We start from the raw sequence: 19,923 nt of genomic DNA, 5'->3' as shown, positions 1-19,923 counted from the left end.
AGTTTTCGTAGAATTGTCTTTGTACCATTCTGGGACCCTGTCCTTAGCTCGTGCTAATAAATAACTTACTTCCTTCCATGGCTGGTTATCCTGGTCTCTTTGGTAATATGATTTAAGAAAGAAGAACCCGTAGATTCTAGGTGTCCCCTGCACCGCTGGCTTTGACTCTCCTAGTGGGGAGGGATCTCCAAAAAGCTGGTTATACAAGTTGGCGCCCAACGTGGGCTGTCTTCGTGGTCGTCATCGAGCCTGGTGGTCGTGAGGGGTCCGTAATCGAATTCCAAGGGAGGCGCGCCACTACATGGGCTGAAAATTGTCTTTGTGGGCCCGAGGTCTCTGATTGCGTGATTCCTCCCTCCAGTGGGCTACCCAACTGCGGCCCCGACTGACGCCCCAGTTCTGGTTCCTAGTTTTTGGAGATCGAGACCTTTGTGACACTTGCCGTGTTTTGGAAGATTAACTGTCAGGTAAGAGTGGGGGTGGCCCACTTCTTTGGTGAATTGTATTTTGGTTTTGGGTATTGTTCGACTTTTGCAAAAGCCGAAGCCAGAGGGTAAGTACAGTTATATGCTGCAAATATTAGATTTTCCCCTTTGATGTTTGGAACCAGGATACATGTCTAGAGATGCCTGGATTTAGTAAGTTTCGGAAATGGTGTTGTTGTTATTGTACACAGGACTCCGCATTGTAGGAATCTTGTCCGATTCCTCCTTTGGGGACCCCTAATCATGAAGTCTATGCTAAACATGGTGTTGGCCCAAATATGTTTTCCTCACTTTGGCAAAAATATACAAAGGGTAGTGCTGAATTACAATGGCCAATGTACTGTAGTTTTGAACCTCCTGTATTGGATAATTTACAGGAAAAGTTGTTTCAAAGAAAAGCTAGACCTGCGATGTTTGATTTTTTTCGGGTTTGGTGCAAGGAGTCCAAACAGAAAGAAATCAAACTCAAAAAGAACGAAGCTAATATAATGCGTATGAGTGGGATTCAGAAAGCCCAGAATCATGATAATCAGATAATAGAAGAGGGTATAGTAATACAGGATAGATTAAATCAAATGCAGGTAGATGGATGTTACATTACAAAAAAGGTCCCCGAAAAGGCCCGGGACAAAGAGGATGACCCTCTCATGACCTCCATGTTGAACACCCCTCCACCCTAAACTCCCACCTTGTATCCGGCCCTTGATCCCGCCCAATTGACCCAGCTACTGCTCCAGTTGATGCCCTTGCCCATGCCCTGGTTTGTCCGATTCCTCAGCTACTTGTTCCCAACGCCCCAACTGTTCAGGCCACTGTACCAATGCAAGTCCACCCTTTTTTTCCTCTTGTTGCACCTTCCACTGGTCCTGTACCTGTCCAATCTAATATGCCTTCAACCCCCGTTGCAACCAACCCATTTCTTGTTGGCAGTCATCCGGCACCTTCCCCCAGTGCAGGGCTATTAGCGAATGCATGGTAAGTGGTCCCTGATGATATCCCTTATGTAACTCTGCATAGACCACCCACTCCCAGACGACGCACCTTGCGCAGACTGATAGGTAGTACACAGGAACAACTCGCTATGAGTCAACAGGCGTATGTGGATGGAAAATAACACTATGTACACCGCTCAGGATACATGGGTGACAATGGATCAGTGGACATGCATTCAACAGATTGACATTTTTTGTGAAATGTGTGACATACTGATCCAAATGTGGGAGGATTTTGTAGAATCAGATCCACCCCCAGGTCTGTCTGACCTTTGCCATAAGGTTGAAAAAGGGGACATTCAGGGCCCAGCACTATTATGCGATCTAATCACGTTAGTAGCCTACAGAGACGCCTTATCTGGTGTTACGTTAAATAAGGGTTTTCCAATGACGGAGGTACAGCCTGTTTGGAGAGACCGCGTTGTTGGCATAGATGGCAACTCTGACACACCGGCAGGTTTTAGACAAATGTGGGTCCATGTCCCTTGGAAAAGGTCTGCCGTCCCCCAACTTAAAAGCCAATTGCCTGACCCGCGTAAAAATCCAGCAGGTTATTATAAGGAATTGACTCAGGCACTCCAATCTTGCGTAATGACTTTAGCAGATATAAATATGTTAATGGGATAGGTAGTACCGACTGAAGTATGGTCTAAAATACGCCATAATGATCAGGCAGAATTTGGTCATACGTGGAAAAAATTTGAGGAAGCTGACAGAGCTCCAACTGGTGGTGAGAAACCCGATCCCATGATCTTAGCCCTTCCGGCCCAGATACTTACTGCCATGAAAAATATGTTGACACCTCACTGTATCAATTGGGACAGATTAGCTGCTTGCAAGCAGAAGAAAGATGAAAGTGTCTCTGACTTTTTCACACGATTCGAAAGCACATTCACCGACTATAGTGGACAGGACATGACTTTAGAAGGGGGACAGCGACTGTGGATAAATTTGTGTCCAATCTGTTACCAGAGCTTGGGACTAAGTTAAAAATTTCAGAAAGTGCATGGCCCATCTCCACCCCGTCTGGTATTTTGACAATGACCCAGTACTATGAGAATAGGGAGAATGAAGAGCGAGATAGAACAGATAAAAAGACTAAAGACTTTAAAAAAAAGGTATTACTCCATCAAGCATACCCGACCCAGACCCAAAACGGAGGTGCCCCTAAGTTTCAACGAATAGCTCAGAGACCTGCCACTGTGACTCCTCGCCCACCGTTGGGACCCAACCAGTGCGCTTATTGTCACCAGGAGGGTCATTGGAGCGACAAGTGTCCCTTGTTGGCCCAGAACAACTCTGCCCCCGCTGATCGCTTCACAGGACAACATCCACAGAGAGGACGAGGGTGAGGCAGACCTAGAATGCAATTACAGGACAGGCGCCCCCTTATGCAAGATAATAGATTTGATACCGCTAATTATGAGGACCACAATTATTTTACTGAGGATTATGAGCCTGAAGAAGGGACGCGGTTCCTGTCCCAATAGGATTGCCATGGACAAGAGAAGGGACCCGTGACTATAACTTTTGACCAAAAGGGACCGTATGTGCATGTTACAACATTGGGCTCTACGGAAAAATTATGGTGCACCAAAAGTTCTATTGCTAGGTCTAAAGTCCCTGGGGCCCCCTTGTCTGGTGCAAATACCATTTCTGTGGGGTTTTCTGGCACCCCAGTACTTAGCCTCGTTTCAAAACCACTGACACTAACGATAGGACCCTACACAGTTGATTCCCCTTTGGTTTTGACTTCCACATGTGGCAAAAATTTGTTGGGTTTAGATCTATTAAAAAGATTACATGCCACCATATACTGTTCTCCTGATGGGGTTTACATCACTATGGGTCCCCCTACAACACATCCAGTATATTTAGCCTCCTCAGATCCCATTCCCCAGGAACTTCAGAATGTCCCTCCTGCTCTTTGGGCACAAGGTGATACTGATGTCAGCCTTTTGTCCATACCCCCCCTTTTCTGTTACACTGAAGGAAAATTCTCACCCTCCCCGACTTCCCCAATACAAAATAACCAAAGAAGGGGAAAGGGTATTACTTCAGATAATTTCTGAACTCGTTGACAAGGGTGTGGTTGAAGAGACAAGAGGAAACCTGTGCAATAGCCCTGTTTTGCCTGTCCTAAAACGCACCGATCCTTCCAAGCCCCCTGTTTATCGTTTTGTCATTGATTTACGCGAGATAGACAAAATAGTAGTACTCCCAGTTTCCTTTGGTCCCAGATATCACTCTACTGACTATGGTTCCCCCGTCTGCATGTTTCTTCTCTGTCATTGACTTAAAAAACGCCTTCCTTAGTATACCCGTTGATGGACAGAGTAGGGACCTTTTTGGATTCTCATTGGCAGGACGAAGTTTCCGGTTCTACAGAGCTCCAGAAGGATATACAGAGAGCCCTTCAATTTATAGTCAGGCCCTCAAGGGCCAACTTGATTCCCTGTCCCTACCTCAAGGTACATCCCTACTCCAGTACGTTGATGATTTACTTATATCGGCAGACACCGAGGCGTTATGTAAAGAAACTGCAATTAAATTGCTCCTGCATCTGGCACAGTTCAATCACAAAGTTTCCCTCTCCAAACTCCAATATTGTCACATGAGGTGACCTACTTAGGTCATCTCCTGTCGAAGGAGAGACGCTGCCTCACCTCTGAATGAATACAATCAGTAAGATGCCCCCACCAAAAACGCAGAAAGAGGTATGTGCTTTTATTGATATCACCTCCTTCTGCTTCCAGTGCATACCAAATTTTTCTTTACTCATTAAACCTTTATTGAGCCTCACACTTAAAGGTGTTCCCCACCCAATTCCTTGGACAAATGAGTGCCAGCATGCATTTGAAGAACTGAAAACAGCCTTGTGTTTGGCCCCGGTGCTAGGCACCCCTAGTTATCAGAAACCCTTTACTCTTTTTGTACACGAGCATGATGTTTGCGCATTGTCAGTGCTAACACAGTGCTTTGGCGATAGACAACACCGGGTGCCGCTCACGGTCTGCTGCTGTCCCTGGGAGAACGACGTGGGATTCCTGTGCTCCGCCTGCGCTCTGATAGCGCTTGTCACTCTGTGTGGGCTCTGCTGTGGTGGGGAAAAGGACGTGATTTGCACCAGGCGCCGAGGGACTGCGAGGTCCAGCAGGCTCTTTGCCTCACAGCTGCTGCCTCTTCCCTCGGCGCTCCGCCCCCCGCCTGGACAATAGATAAACTTATCGCGGCCTCCGCTCCGCGGGTGCCACTCACGGTCTGCTGCTGTCCCTGGGAGAACGACGTGGGATTCCTGTGCTCCGCCTGCGCTCTGATAGCGCTTGTCACTCTGTGTGGGCTCTGCTGTGGTGGGGAAAAGGACGTGATTTGCACCAGGCGCCGAGGGACTGCGAGGTCCAGCAGGCTCTTTGCCTCACAGCTGCTGCCTCTTCCCTCGGCGCTCCGCCCCCCGCCTGGACAATAGATAAACTTATCGCGGCCCCCGCTCCGCGGGTGCCGCTCACGGTCTGCTGCTGTCCCTGGGAGAACGACGTGGGATTCCTGTGCTCCGCCTGCGCTCTGATAGCGCTTGTCACTCTGTGTGGGCTCTGCTGTGGTGGGGAAAAGGATGTGATTTGCACCAGGCGCCGAGGGACTGCGAGGTCCAGCAGGCTCTTTGCCTCACAGCTGCTGCCTCTTCCCTCGGCGCACCGCCCCCCGCCTGGACAATAGATAAACTTATCGCGGCCCCCGCTCCGCGGGTGCCGCTCACGGTCTGCTGCTGTCCCTGGGAGAACGACGTGGGATTCCTGTGCTCCGCCTGCACTTGTCACTCTGTGTGGGCTCTGCTGTGGTGGGGAAAAGGACGTGATTTGCACCAGGCGCCGAGGGACTGCGAGGTCCAGCAGGCTCTTTGCCTCACAGCTGCTGCCTCTTCCCTCGGCGCTTCGCCCCCCGCCTGCAGTGAATAAATCGCGATCCACATCCCGCGACGCGGGATATAGCCCGGGGCGAAGCCCGGGCAAAGGGCGGGCCCTCTGTGGCCTGAGGAGGCCGGGACGGGCCACCCCACTTGGTTCCATCACAGAGGGAGGTATCGTGCTTCAATATTTTTCGTTTTTTTGTTTGGCATTTCTCTAAATTATTAACAACACGATGTCCTTATGGGAGGACCTCAACGCCCTGTGCGGTACTAACTACGCCCCTGATCTTATAGCCTCCCCAACTGTGGATTCTTTTTGTCTTAAGGCAACTGGTCCCGATGATAAAGGTCCTATCCAAGTAAATGCCGCGCCCCTGGGTTCCTACAATAGATGGAAGCATGACATCGAAACTAACTTTGGAAACAATACAAACATACCATCACTTGCTAATCCAATAGCATTCATTGAGGACCCGGCCGCGGACAAACCAGAGGACCCCCTTCTGTCTCTTAACACGACTTTATTGGCCAAAATAGAGCAACTGCTGGTTGCTACCATCTCTCCCTTGGTCACAAAAATGAATGATTTAGGGGAAAGGCTGACCAATATTGAGTCAGTAATAAGAAAGCTCCCGCCTCCAGCTACTACTATGGCCACATGCGTCTGTCCTAACCCTATCACCACCCCCGAAACGTATAAATCCGGCAATGGGGCCATCCAAATACAGCCATCACGCACACGTATTCAAATAGGCCCCAAAGTATTTGTCAAACCTGCATCAAAAACCCATACAGTGGCTAGATCCGCCTTGGCAAGAATGCCACATATCAACCTGCCCCCTGAGGCCGCCCCGTATGTGTCTGTCCTCTCTGGGGTCCCTGCCCTCACCCAGGGAACACGCGAATCCCAGCAGGATTTGCTAAATAAGGCCATCTATTGGCTAAAAAAGAATAGACCGTTGCCGCCGGGGCTAGACGGGGGTATCTTGAGTGTTAGGAGGGTGGGATGGTTAGGGACGCTGCCCAAATGCATTGCTGGGGATCTGGTACTCATTAAATTTAAAAACACCAATGTTGCCCCCTTTCTACGAGTTTGTACCCCCAATGAAAGTGAAAGACAAGGCACAATTCGCATTTGGGATTCATATGATTTTTACCCGAGCTCCCCTCACATTACATAGGACAAACTCTTAAAATTTTTAATGGTAACTGAATTTCGCACAATAATTGTTGAATGATGTTTTTTTTAATTTTTTTTTTTTATTGTGTCTATGAAACATCGTGTCTATGAAATGAAATGTCTATGGTTTTTCTGTTAGTATTTTTGTATTGTCGATGCTTTTATGATTTTTAATTTAAAAATCGAATAAAGCTTATTTGAACTTGAACTTGACAACACCCCTGTACATATTCTTCTGCAGTTCTAGATCCCGTGGCCCGCCCACTACCCAGTTGCTTGAGAGCAGCATCTGCAGCTGCCATATCCATTCGCCAATCTGCTGGCCTGGTCCTTGATACTGCACTTACAGTTATGGTTCCTCACGCAGTTGACACTTTATTAAATAGGACAAAAACTCAACAGCTTAATAATGCACGTTTGTCCGGATATGATTTTGACTCTCTTAGCCAGTCATATCACCATCCGCCGCTGCACTACGCTCAATCCAGCCACATTGCTACCCTTTGTTGATGATGACACTAATTCTGATCCACATGAGTGTGTCCTCCGGACGGAGGAAGAGACTAAAGGCCATGTAGATTTGACTGACACACCCCTACCTGACCCTCATGGTACCCTGTATGTGGATGGTTCTTGCTTCAAACTTCCTGATGGTAGCACAACTGCTGCCCATGCTATCACCACGTTACGGACAGTACCTTACCAATTAGCCCAGGTGCCGAGTTACTAGCACTAATAAGAGCCTGCGAACTGAGTACAGGGATGGTCGTAAACATCTACACTGACAGCCAATACGCCTTTGGAGTGCCCATAACTTTGGGCGACTATGGGCTGAGAGGGGATTTTTTACTTCTCACGGAACTAAGATACAGTATGGTCATCTGGTCAGCAGGCTGTTAGAAGCATTGACTCTTCCTTCAAAGATAGTTGTGGTCAAATGTAGCACCCACAAGAAAGCAACTGATGATACAGGAAGGGGTAATGCATTTGCTGACCAGACTGCAAAGGTAACAGCTAAAGATGTCTATGCCCATATGTATGTATCCGGCCCCCCAAACTGGGTACCGGAGAAAGGGATGCACGAGGATACTACTGAGAATGTGAAGGAAATACAGGCAGAGGCGACTAGAGAGGAAAAGGCTCTCTGGGAAGAGCAAACAGGCCTATTAAATGAGAATGGCTGTTGGACGGATCTGTCTGAACAACAGCGATGGTTGTTACCTGATGCCTATGTTTTACCAATGGTCACTATGGCTCATGGCCCAGCTCACATCAGTGCAAAAGGTATTTGCAAATTGGTAGCTCCGGTATGGCAAAACAAACACATCCAAAAATATGCTGAAAGGTTAGTCAGGAATTGCATGATTTGTTTGATGCATAACCTGGGAAAAGGCACGCCAACACCTGATGGGAATTTTGTACCCCCATCTTACCCCTTCGAAGTGCTCCAAATAGAGTACATACAGATGGAAAGATGCAACAATCTCCGATATGTCCTGGTAGTTGTGTGTGCCTTTAGTGAGTGGATCGAAGCCTGCCCCCTTAAGGATCACACTGCTATAAGCACTGCCAAAATACTGTTGAAGGAATTTTTTCCCAGGTTTGGGATGCCCAGAATTATCTGGAGCGACAACGGAAGCCACTTTACAGGGAAATAATAAAGAAAGTGTGTTTAGGGATGGGGATCAGACAGAAATTCCATGCTGCCAATCACCCCCAGTCAACAGGTTTGGTTGAGCGCCACACTGGAACACTGAAATTAAAAATGGCAAAGGTCCAGGCTGACACAGGACTGTCTTGGCCGGACGCCCCGCCCCTTGCCCTCCTATCAACTAGAGCCACAGCACATTCCCGTACCGGACTATCCCCGTATGAGATAGTGTTTGGTCCACCAGCAAATGTTTGGAGAGTACCCCGCCCAAACAAATATTCCGACATTGAATACCTATTGTTGATTGATTATTTACATGAATTGACCACTAACCTACGTCTCATTCATCGTCAGGCACAAGATATCCTGCCACACAAACCCGAGGGCACTGGTCACACCATCCAGCCAGGTGACTGGGTCTACATCCGCAATTTCCAGAGAACAAAGAACTTGGAGCCGAGGTGGAAGCCGCCTCAGCAAGTGTTGCTGGCTACCAGGTCTGCAGTGAAGGTGGCAGGAAGAAAAAACTGGGTCCACAGAGTGCATTGCAAGAAGGTGCCTCTACCACTACCATACGACCGGTGGGTCAAGGAAGGCCTGGGAGACGACGAATGTGAGAAAGTCCCCCACTTTGTACCCTTCAGTGATACCAACATTGCCTGGGCTTCATCTGAACGAGAGGTCGACGACATCCTGCAATCTGCCGTTCCTCCCATATGAGGTTGCGGGACACTCAACAGTCAGAGCCTTTGTTTCCTGATCAAACAACGCCCAACACCTGGTACAACCTCCGACCCAGAAAAAAGAACTGACGAGACAAAGGTCTCTGCCCTATGTTTGACATGGTCCAAAAAAATAACTGCAGGGCTGTGATTCACCGGCGCATTTTTTTGGACCGGAGCCGGTACTGCGGACCGGAGCGTGCCAATAGGACCTCCGTAATCACTAATCGATGAAGCAACCACCAATCACAGGCAGCAACTAGGGAAGACCAAGTGAAGCAGACGATGAAGAAAATGAACACTGAAAGTTTAAAGAGCAAAGAAATAAAGAAACAAGAGTACATAAAAACAATACATGGCCGGTACTCGATCTGTTTAATAGTACTAATGACTATTTCACTGGGACTGGACTGCCTCGGATGGGAAATACACGCTGCCCTTGCTGCACCTGAGCCTCCTACCTCTACAGAATCGTCTCATCAACATGTGTCATTAACCACCCATGAGAAGAACAGAAGGACAGGTTTCTTTAACAACACTTTCATTCAAATGTTACACCAGCACCAGCTGTGGTGAACACAACAAACTGTTGGGTATGTGGGCTGCTGCCCCATACTGCAAGCACCGGAATGTCCCTGAATCCTGCTCCTTTCTCTCGAGCTGGTTCGGCCTACGGCTGGTAAACTATGTTCTTTGATGCACTCCATTCAGGTGACACATCCACACAATCCCTGGGGAAGATCAGTAGCAGACAAGCATTCTGCCACATCATGGCTGCGGAGTGGCCAAGCATGTATAAAGATTCAGTAGAAAAGAATGAATATGAGAACCATCATGTGTCTTTTTATCCATCGAACATCTACAATGGTGGGGGAAAGAAAAGACTGCCACCTCTCAGGGACCTCCCTGTCAACCCACATCCCGGACAATACTGCATGAAGAGCAGTGAAACAGTATGGGTGGGAGAAAGTGACTGTGCCTACACACTTCAGCTCAATGGTTCGACTCGCCCAGCTCTGGTGTCTTCACTGAATACCTATTTTGTGTGTGGGAACAAGGCCTACACCTGGCTGCCCAAGTCTTGGGCAGGCACCTGTTACATTGCTTGGTTGCTCCCCCCACCTACACAGCTGATGCAAAACACCACATCCAGAAGAGAGGTGTGGTTGATACTGAAGACACAGCTGGCCAAGAATTTGGTGACTTTGCTAAAGGGTTCCTCCCCTTTTGGGGCCCTATGGTCAATAGTTAGAATCTCCGACATCTCACCAGAGTGGTAGAGGCCACCATCAACGCGACTGCCGGTGCCCTCAGTAACATCACAGCTGAACTTCAAGCAGACCGCCTCATGACTTTACAGAACAGAATGGCGCTTGACATAATACTGGCAGATCGTGGAGGAGTCTGCACATTGATCAAAACATGTTGCTGCGTTTACATCCCTGATGATGCACCGACAGTATATTAAGCAATCCAGAAGCTCCATACGATTGCTTCCGATATCCATCAGGATGAGGATTCATGGTCCCTAACAGGCTGGTTTTGGAGCATTGTATCTCAGTGGGGATGGAAGATAATGATTTTCATTGCAATACTTGCAGCAGCATTCTTCTCTTGCTGCCTCTGTGTTCAATGCATGCCCACGCTGTGTGGGCTCTGTGCCACATCTTTGACACACAAATAAGTGAATTTACGCCATCACAATGCCATGATGATGATCGAGAAAGAGGTCCAGGAGATGATGGACATTGACCTAGAGGACGACTGATTGTTGCCTCTGCATGGCAAAAGGAGGGACTGTTGAACTGTAATTAAAATGACCCACGAGACTTCATTTTGTGTTGCCATGCTCTCGGTAACTTGGTGAAGAATTGCTTTCCACGTCCCTGTTGAAACTTGCACAACCCTCCTTCCTCCTTGCGGTTGAGCCGATTCCGAGAAGCTGCCTGTGTACCTCACCCCCCTAGTTGTGCCAGAGACTTAGCCACATCCTGTCCATTGTTGGTAACTCGGCCTGTCATGACCAACTCCTGTGCACTATGACCACACCATCTGGTCAAGGAAGCACAGCGCTGTGACCCGTGACCACACCATCTGATCATGGAAGCACGAGGCTGCACTGTGACCACACAATTGAGCAAGGAAGCAGGAGGTTGTGTACATTGTGCAATCAGAGACAGATGTCCCCTGGCCACGATTGCACCACAAGACTGACGAAGAACTTGTCAGGTGAGGAACTTATCAAAATGTGGAACTATGTATTGTGCAAATGGGCGTGGCTGGTACTATAAGTATGTGTGCGCTGCGGATTGAAGCAGCAGTCTACGTAGAGTTGTCTTTGTACCATTCTGGGACCCTGTCCTTAGCTCGAGCTAATAAATAACCTACTTCCCTCCACTGCTGGTTGTCCTGGTCTCTTTGGTAATGTATGATTTAAGCAAGAAGAACCCGTAGATTCTAGATGTCTCCTGCACTGCTGGCTTTGACTCTCCTAGTGGGGGAGGGATCTCCAAAAACCGGTTCTACAGAGTGGCAGACGGGCTCCTTGAGCCCATCAGAAGCCAGCTGGAATGACACGCCGGTTTCAATTCTGACCGGCTGTGTTATAATCAACGGGTCTGCAGTGAAACCGATGATCTTGTTCGTAAAGCCTCTGAGCCAAGGTCGGAGGCTTTATGACTGAGATCGTAATAGACCCCTAAATGTATTTATGATTAGATGAATGGCATATAAATCTTGCTTTGATACCACACTAGTATTGTTATTGTTTTTGAAGAACTGTGCAGTGATCAGACAAGATTTATGGGTCACTATTTACAGGACACGTAAGTTCCTATTACACCATGCAAGGGGCTTAATTCATAAGTACAAGCAATTCAATAAAGGAGCACTGAAGATGTGAATCCATTTACCCATGCAAAACATTACCCTATGATGGTGTAAAATTGCATGTGTGTAAATCTGACTACAGGGGTGAAGAGGGGTCATTCCATGGTAGGAATGTACCAGAAAGAATGGCAACACCCACAAACTCGAGATTCTGGGTGTTCACAAAGTGCTCCTAGATCCTTAGTGAAAATAGGAGGCTTAATCCTCACTCAGGTGGGGTTTTAAATCTGTGAGTACAGATTTCACTTTTGTTCTTGTTAATAGAGTCCTGAATCACTTGAAATCACACTCATTATTGATAGGTCACGGTCATGTAATACGCTTTGCAATATAAGTTATCAACATTTGTGATATTGTGAACACCTGTAAATATACTAGGTTTTTGTATTAAGTAGAAGACCACATTATGGATTGCACTAGTAATGAACATCCAACTAGTCTTCCTTTTCAAATGCTCTTGAATTTATATGCTGGAGAATGATAATGATATTTCTATACATGCTTTTGGGGGTAACAAAAATAGAGAGACCAATTAAAAAAGGTAAAATCAGCAATAAACGTAAGCTTATGACCAAATGAACCTCAGATACGCCTGCCTGGAATTCCGAAATCGATTCCTGGAATCCATAAGCTGTTTTATTCTTACAGATAGAGTTCTCCGGCTAAATTGTGGAGATCTCAGCCCCAGTAAATCATACTCATGGGTTGAGATTGAGGACGCTCCTGGGCTTTCAGGGTCATGCTCAGACTTAATAGTTAGTGAAAGCCCACAAAGAAGTAAATCTGCAGGTATTCACAAACTACTGTAATTCCCCTTCCCAGCCTGGAAAGGGTCAATTATTTAGTTTTGGCAGGTGATGGCATGAATACCCTTCCATTGTGGGAATGGAAATGGATCAAACACTTGGAGAAAAAGAAAGAAAATGAGCATGTGCATGGGGGATACATCCTTTGTGTGCCAACTTCTTCCCAAGGAAGAGCTCTGCACAGAAGTTACTCCCCCTGTGTAGAAGTGTGGCTCACTGGTTAGAGAAGGCAGACCCTGAAGCAGAGGTCAGACCCGGGACCAGGGTTCGATTCCCGACGCGGCAGAGTGTTGTGCTCAAATGTCCACGTACTCGATAATTCTCGCTTCGGTGCCTGACCTAATCATGGGTTCACACTCTGCAACTCTGGGCATTAAGCTTGCTTAATCTCCACAACGGCCCCCCGCGGCGGGATGCCTGGCTTTCACCTTGGGGATGCCCTGTAGGGGCTATCTCACAGGGAAAAACCAGGACGGGTTCCCAAGGCAAGCGCGGAGATACCCCTTCGGGGGTCGATTCTGGCGCTATATAAGAAATACAATAATAATAATAATATAATTCTTTACAGGGAGAACTCAGTAAAGAGGGAATGTATTCCCAACAAGAAAACTTTCCAATCAAATGCTCTGACACCTGGCAGAAAAAACTGGGGTGGCTACTCCACTGTGGTGGAGGAGCGTCACCCCACTGCTGAAATGCAGCAGGCAGATGAAAAACAAAATGACAAAACTATTTTGTCATTTTATTTTTACTTTGTCTGCCGGGTCTAGAGCGGTACGGGCCATGCGCAGTGTCACACAGCAGGGCAGGAGGAGTGGCAGGCACTGAAAGTGTGCATGTTGGTTTGGCCAGCTGTCTTAGAATGGCCTAACCACCACGCGCACTTTGGATATCTCCAGGCTGTTCCTTGGAGATATCCTAGTGATCAGGGGCACGGACGCAAAAATGGTCCACTAGGCCCAATCCCAGCGCTTCTCGCATGCTGGGAGTAATATCATGAGAGAAGAGCTGGGATTGCGTTTGGTCTGGGAGTCTGTGCTCATGGGAATTGTAGTGCCACGTCAGGAGCAGAGGTGCAGCGAGGCAGGGCGTAGGAGCAGAAGATTGCAGCAGCGGGCAGGAAAGTTTAGTTTATATATTTCTTTTTCCCCGCCTCCCCCACCTCAGATTGGCAGCAGTCGCAGCTGCAAAAATGTGTTGGAAGCATTCATCTTTTGAAGTCTGTTCCTGTAAACTGCACTAGAATTCAGTCACCGTCACTTGTACCTCGAGGCAGATATGTCAAGGGACTGATTCACATAGATTTTGTTGTGAAGTACTCTTGGTGTGCTTCTGGCTTGTTTCGAATTGTAGAAAAAATCCAAGACTAAGTCCGAACTTCTCCTATCTTATTCCTGAGTCAAGAGGAAGATGCCCCTGCTCCTCGTCAATTCTTTGTGATTCGCGCCCCTAGGCTGTGAGGGCGTGCGTGCCAGTATTACAGCTCTAAGGATCATATGAAAGCTCCCAAGCTTTTGGTGGACCCGCAACAATATATTGCTGCACAGGTGTAGAGGCTATGAATATTTCTGACCTGTAAAAGCAGACCAGCTTAGTCCACAAAGCCAGACAGCATTTAGAGGATTTGTTCTAATCTCTGAATTTTGTGACAGCAATCCACTAGGACTCCACTGACAAGCTCATAATCTTGAAGTGCAGTGACCTGCCAAGCGAGTTCACTGCTTCAGAACTCCACAGTTCTCAGTGCAGTCACAGACAAGCCGCAGACCCAGCAACACCAGGAGTCAGCCCAAGCCTCTGACTGTGATATGATAAGTATGAAAAACATACCAGCACCAATAACTCTGAGTGAGACATCAAGGCAATAATAACTTGCGTTAGGCGATCCTAGGACTGGTTTATGTGGGTGCATTCTACAGCTCAGTGGAGCTGGTATACCTCTTGTTGTCTCTTAGAGCTCCAGGAGGCCTTGCTATCTTAGCTAATTTAGGTTATTATTTCCTTGTGTAAAGCCAACAAACCCTACCAGCATAACATAATATGTGTATTGTAAGGTGCACGTTCACCCACGGGCATCTTGGTGCTGAGTAACAGGTGTTTAATGTTACCAAACTCAATGGTTCTCATTTTATCTGATCTCAGATTGATAAAAGACCCACCTCGCACTGAAATCACTAATGACTAAACTCCCTGACCTCACCCTTAAACCCTTCCTTGAAATCCTCCGAGCGAAACTTCAACCAACGCTCACCTATGGGAGCGAATCGCTGCATGGGAAGGACGCTGCATTGTTAGACACAGTCATAGCCAATTGTTACAGGGCCATCTTCAATCTTCCCAAATACGCGTCTCCGGACCAAATTCGTTTAGAATTTGGGGTTGTCAAACAAACACTAGAAAGACGGAGTGCATATGTAACTAACTGGCGCAAGATCCGCGACGCAGACCCTGACTCCTTAAATGCCAGCGTCTGGGAAGAGCTACTCAGATGTCGCACTTCACTGCCTAGGGACTACCTATTTGGATCTCTTGATGTGCTAGGCTTATCCGACATTTGGGAAACTGCCATAGACCACCGGTCCTTCAAAAAGTTGGCAAAAAAATCTGCCCGAATAATCTCGGCAATAGAAGATAAGAAAGACCTAGCCAACAGGGCGCATGGATGGATAACGGTGGGAGATTACGGCAAAATACGGCCACAAGCATATCTTAATATCGGGATGAAAATAAAAATCAAAGAAAAGTTCCTGAAACTGCGCCTTGGAGCTATCCCGATATTACCGCACCTGCCGCCATGGGAGAGAACTCACGCCTCGGCCCTATGCCGCCTGTGTAAATCTGGCAAGGAGGACATCATCCATGTGATATGTATTTGCCCGAGACTAATGGACCTGAGGCTCAAGCTGTTGCTACCGTTTTTTAGATCACATGCCGTTCGGACCTGTAGGCAGGCAGTTAAACTTTGTTTTTCCTCCAGCGATATTAAACTGAATTGTCAGGTTGTGAAGTTCTTTGATTTATTGCAGGAAAGATTCAAGCACACTTGAAAGACTCATTGGGACTTAATAACAACCGTGAATTGACAATAGTAACTGCTGTATTTTAAATAATTTGTACTGTTATATGGCATTTTAAATAATTTGTACTGCTATATGGCGTTTTATATTTTTGTAAAGATTTTAATTAATCATATACAAATAAATATATTACTTACTTACTTACAGATTGATAAAAGGAGTAGACCTAATGGGATTTGAACTTGTGACCATGAAGTCAAACACAGGCCCCTACAGTAGACATTAGTCCACTGAGCCGCCATACCTGGCAGGTCCCAAATTATATGATTGCAGTGGAATTGAGATGGGAGCAGGGCATATTTTCCGCTGGTGGTTGCAGGAGGGGCCCACTGACATTCATGTTTGTGGACTGCCACTTATTTTTGCCCAAGAGACTTTGATCCAGAGCAAGAAAGAGAAAAACACAAAAGGGGAAAAGAAGCAGAAAGTGAAAGATGGAAAATCAGTAACAAAAGAAAAAGAATAACTTGCAGTAGTGAGAGGAGGCAGGGGTATATGGAGATGAATTAGGAGGCTTGAGGTGGAATCAAGGCTATGCAGCCTTGGTGTTTGACACCCCAACCTTCGATAGAACCAGCGTGCGCTTCTAAGCAAATCTTTGGGCACTTTTACACACTAAGCATTGGGTGGGAGTCGGAGAGTGGGAGGGCGAGGCCCGCAGAGGAGCATAAGTGAGGCTCGTAGAAGGTGCACTGTGAATTCGTAGCTCTACACTGCGAACTCCTTCGGCACAAACGTCTTCAGTGCTGAGATCTGTTGTCAACACGCCCTCCATGGTGCAGCCATTAACCTCAAGAGAGAGTGCGGGTAGGAAAATCTGGATACTCTGTGTGCGTCTCCCCCTTAAGTGGCTTTGATCTAGAGCACAGAAGAACAGCATGCAAACATTTAAAACAGCATCTCACGAGGGAGTGCAGATGCGTGTTCTCGCCTACCATGTTCGAATGTACGTGCACTGGTGGGAAAGAGCTGCACACAAATGTGTTAATCCATTAAGGTCAGATTTAATACCATATATCAAATCTATTCTCTGAATTTGGTGACAGCGCGCAAAACAGCGTCCAGATCCCACCACTGCCCACTCAACACGTCGCCGCTCATCTGTGCTGCACCCTCGGCCATCCCTTGCCCGGAGATTCTATAAGAAAGCTCCCGACCCCCTACAGGTTCATTCCACAAAGACTCCCGCTTTTGAGGTGAACGTCCGCCGGCATCCCAGCCGGCGCAGCCTGTAACAGGTGTGGGCTCGGCGCTCAAGGAGACCTTGAGGGAGTGGAGGCGAGCGTCATCAGAATGCAGGCACCACTCCTTCCAGTGGGTGTCCGGCGCCCAGCAGCCTTCAGGGGTCTGTCGCTCTCACTGGTACTGCGATGCGGTGCGTGAGACTGAACGACGGACCTCAGACGTGAGTCTCATTGCCAGGAAGCATTTACACGCAGTTGCATTGATGAGGAGGATGTGTGAGAGAATAAAAGAAGGAGTGAGACTGAAGGGAAAATTAAATATATAGATAAAGGGGTGTAAGAACAATTACAAAAGCAAAGAAAAACGAATAAATGCTTACAGTGAATAGCAGACACAGAGGAAAGAAAAGCCATGCTATTATTCTGCCCTTCAAACGAATGGACACACACAGCCGTTCGCCACCAGCCACGCGAGCTAACACACAAAAAACTTGCTGAAGAGAAGCAGTGGGGGCTTGCAGCGTGGATGTTTCGCAGCTGCAGTCCCAACAGCTGAGGCAGGCAGCTTTTGCACAGTCCTGGCAGCTTTTGCAGAGTCCTGGCAGCGGGTGCTGCTTTTACACAGACCCGGCGGGTTGTGGGGTTGTGGGGTTGTGGGCTACCTCTGCACCGTGATGGCAGCGGGGGTTTCCCCACCTCCTCCCGGCCGCGGAAGAGGCTGCGTGTGTACTGCAACAGTAATGGAGGACGTAGCCTCTGCACACACCCGACAGCGGAGGAAGATGCCTCTACACAGACTCGGCATAGAGGGAAGGGGGAGGTGGGGGGGAGAAGGGGGGGGGGCTGCACAGACCCGTTGCCTTTGCAGACAGAGGAATGGAGGACCTGCCTCCTTACATGCGCCGCAAAAGTAGAGGTTGCCTCTGCCCTGAGAAGACAGTTGTGTTGTTTGTTTCACCACGGTCCCGAGAGCGGAAATCCCCTCTACACAGACTCGGGAGACGGGGGTTGCCTCCTCACGACAGATCACGGATGCGGGATGCCTCGGCGAAATCTTGACCGCGAGGCTGTCCTTGGGCTGGGCAGGACCACGTCTGCTGAGCCCTCTGAGCAGCTGAGCTGCTGGGGAGGCTCAGCACAGACCCGAGAAACCAAGCAACCACCTCCCTAAAGACACGGACATTATTGTAGGCAGCTCGTCACTGTATGCGAAGTTCAGCAATTGCCCCCGTGTGTGCGTTCCCGAGGACTGACATCACTGAACCACCATCTGTTAGAGCCAAGAAAACCAAAACAAACATATCGACCGAATGACATTTTTTTAAATTAAAAGCGATCAGCTGAGATTAGATTTGCTTCAAGAAGATCGATATTCATCTATATAAATTGCCCAGGGGAACGCTCAGAACAACATACCATTTAAAAGACGTGTTTCCAAAAGCATGTCACATCCCTTCCAACAGTCTCTGCTCCATCGGTGCATTCCTTATTAATTAACAGCGATAACCTACGTTGTAGTGGAGAGCGATTACTATCTGTGCCCTGATGCTCCCACTTGCTCTCAAAGTTCATATTCAGTTCTGATTAGCTTGCAGGGCGGTCTTGGGCTCACTGTCCTCTGTTTGTTATACACGCACCGCACAGATGCGTTAAACCAATAAACAACGCGACAATTAGAACAATAGGATGCCCTCTATAGTTCTGTGCCACTGCTTGCACACAGCTCTTAGCATGCAACAGGCGGCTCGCGCTAATATTGTGTAGAGGTTTAAATGCCCCCCTGACTGGTGACTTGATGCAGCACACACTGGCACGCAGACAGCAGCAGGCACATCAAAAGCGGCCGAGTCTGACAGTTGGCAAAGTACCCTTCGAGAAGTTTGCTCACCTTATCTGGAGGGCCGGGCACACCGTCAGGTAGAACAGCAGAACTTTCCCAGACATTATAAACATAAGGTCCTGGCAGCCTTCCTCAAATCCACGCTCCACATCGACAAATACTTGTCTTTAGAGGATGTTTCTTTTGTTAATGTCAACAAATGTTAGATTCGAGCGACCGACCCCTTCTTCTTTGCGTGCTGTCAGTGTTTCGTCATATATTGTGTGATTCAACACCAGGAAGGTGTCAGGGCAGCAAGCACATGTGAGAAGCCTACAGTCGAGAAAACATCTCAGTGGTACCCAGCCGAAGACGGACGAAAACACCCCGCCAGTCTGTTTGCTTGTCTTCTTTTACGCAACTTCATTAAAGCGGCATTTCATGCCCTGCTTGTGTGGCATGTGCTCTGGAAGCTGTCGAGTGTCCACGCGTGTGATCACGAGCAACCCATGCGCTTCCTCCCTTCCGCCCAGCCCGGGCGCACCACCCTGGAGCAGGCAGGTGGCAGGTGCGTGCTCGCCCTCAAAAACAGACGCTCCGCCGTTTCACCCCACAACCCGAAGAACTGGCTTATTATTTGGGGTCCCTCTTCTTTCCCGAATCTCTTCTGTGTTTCCCCTTCTTTTGTATTGATGTCTGTTCCCGCTTCTTGTCGTTTAATGTTAGCTTTATAATCCTTCTAGAAAGATCATCAAAAGTTGTAAATGTCTTAATCTCCTGGAGGCATGGAAAGAAGACCGCGAGAACGGTAGAAAGGGAGACAAATGCAGAAAGAGAGAGGGATGCTAAATCCAAGACTCTGGGTCCTAAATCCCCCCTGCTTCATTCATTCAGTCGGAAAATGTTCCTTCACTTGCTATTCCGGGGATTCGCGGGAAGGCGGTGTCTGTTTTTACCTTTTTGGCAGAGAAAATATATTTTTTCTGACAAAGGATGCAACCTGCCAGCGAGAATCCACCGCTCACTTAAATCGGAATCAATACACATCAGAGTCACACAGAAGCCTCTGTGACTACACCTGTAGTTGTTTACAAGAAAAGTGTAAACATCGAAATCAGCAGAGTGCATTCAGAATATCTGGTGTTTTCAGAACTTGAGGTATTTTATTATTCAAACACAACTTGCAGGGTAGTTGCCTTCTTCCTTTGGGCAAA

At 47.8% G+C, this 19,923-nt stretch overlaps 1 protein-coding gene across 1 annotated transcript in view; it reads right to left on the bottom strand.

Annotated features, from left to right (window-relative positions):
- Positions 1–19,481, bottom strand: part of LOC147718909 (gamma-aminobutyric acid receptor subunit gamma-4-like) — a 2,086,028-nt gene extending 2,066,547 nt beyond the window's left edge. The window contains exon 1 of the mRNA XM_086966801.1: positions 18,779–19,481. Coding sequence (XP_086822927.1) covers positions 18,779–18,843 — 65 coding nt within the window. The 5' untranslated portion in view covers positions 18,844–19,481. The remainder of the gene's footprint in view (positions 1–18,778) is intronic.
- Between the last annotated feature and the right edge of the window lie 442 nt (positions 19,482–19,923).

This window comes from Lissotriton vulgaris, chromosome 4_1 (genome assembly GCF_964263255.1).
Source record: "Lissotriton vulgaris chromosome 4_1, aLisVul1.2, whole genome shotgun sequence".
Taxonomy (NCBI): domain Eukaryota; kingdom Metazoa; phylum Chordata; class Amphibia; order Caudata; family Salamandridae; genus Lissotriton; species Lissotriton vulgaris.
Note: the sequence above shows the minus strand (reverse complement) of the source record. Positions and strands in the feature narration are given on the sequence as shown.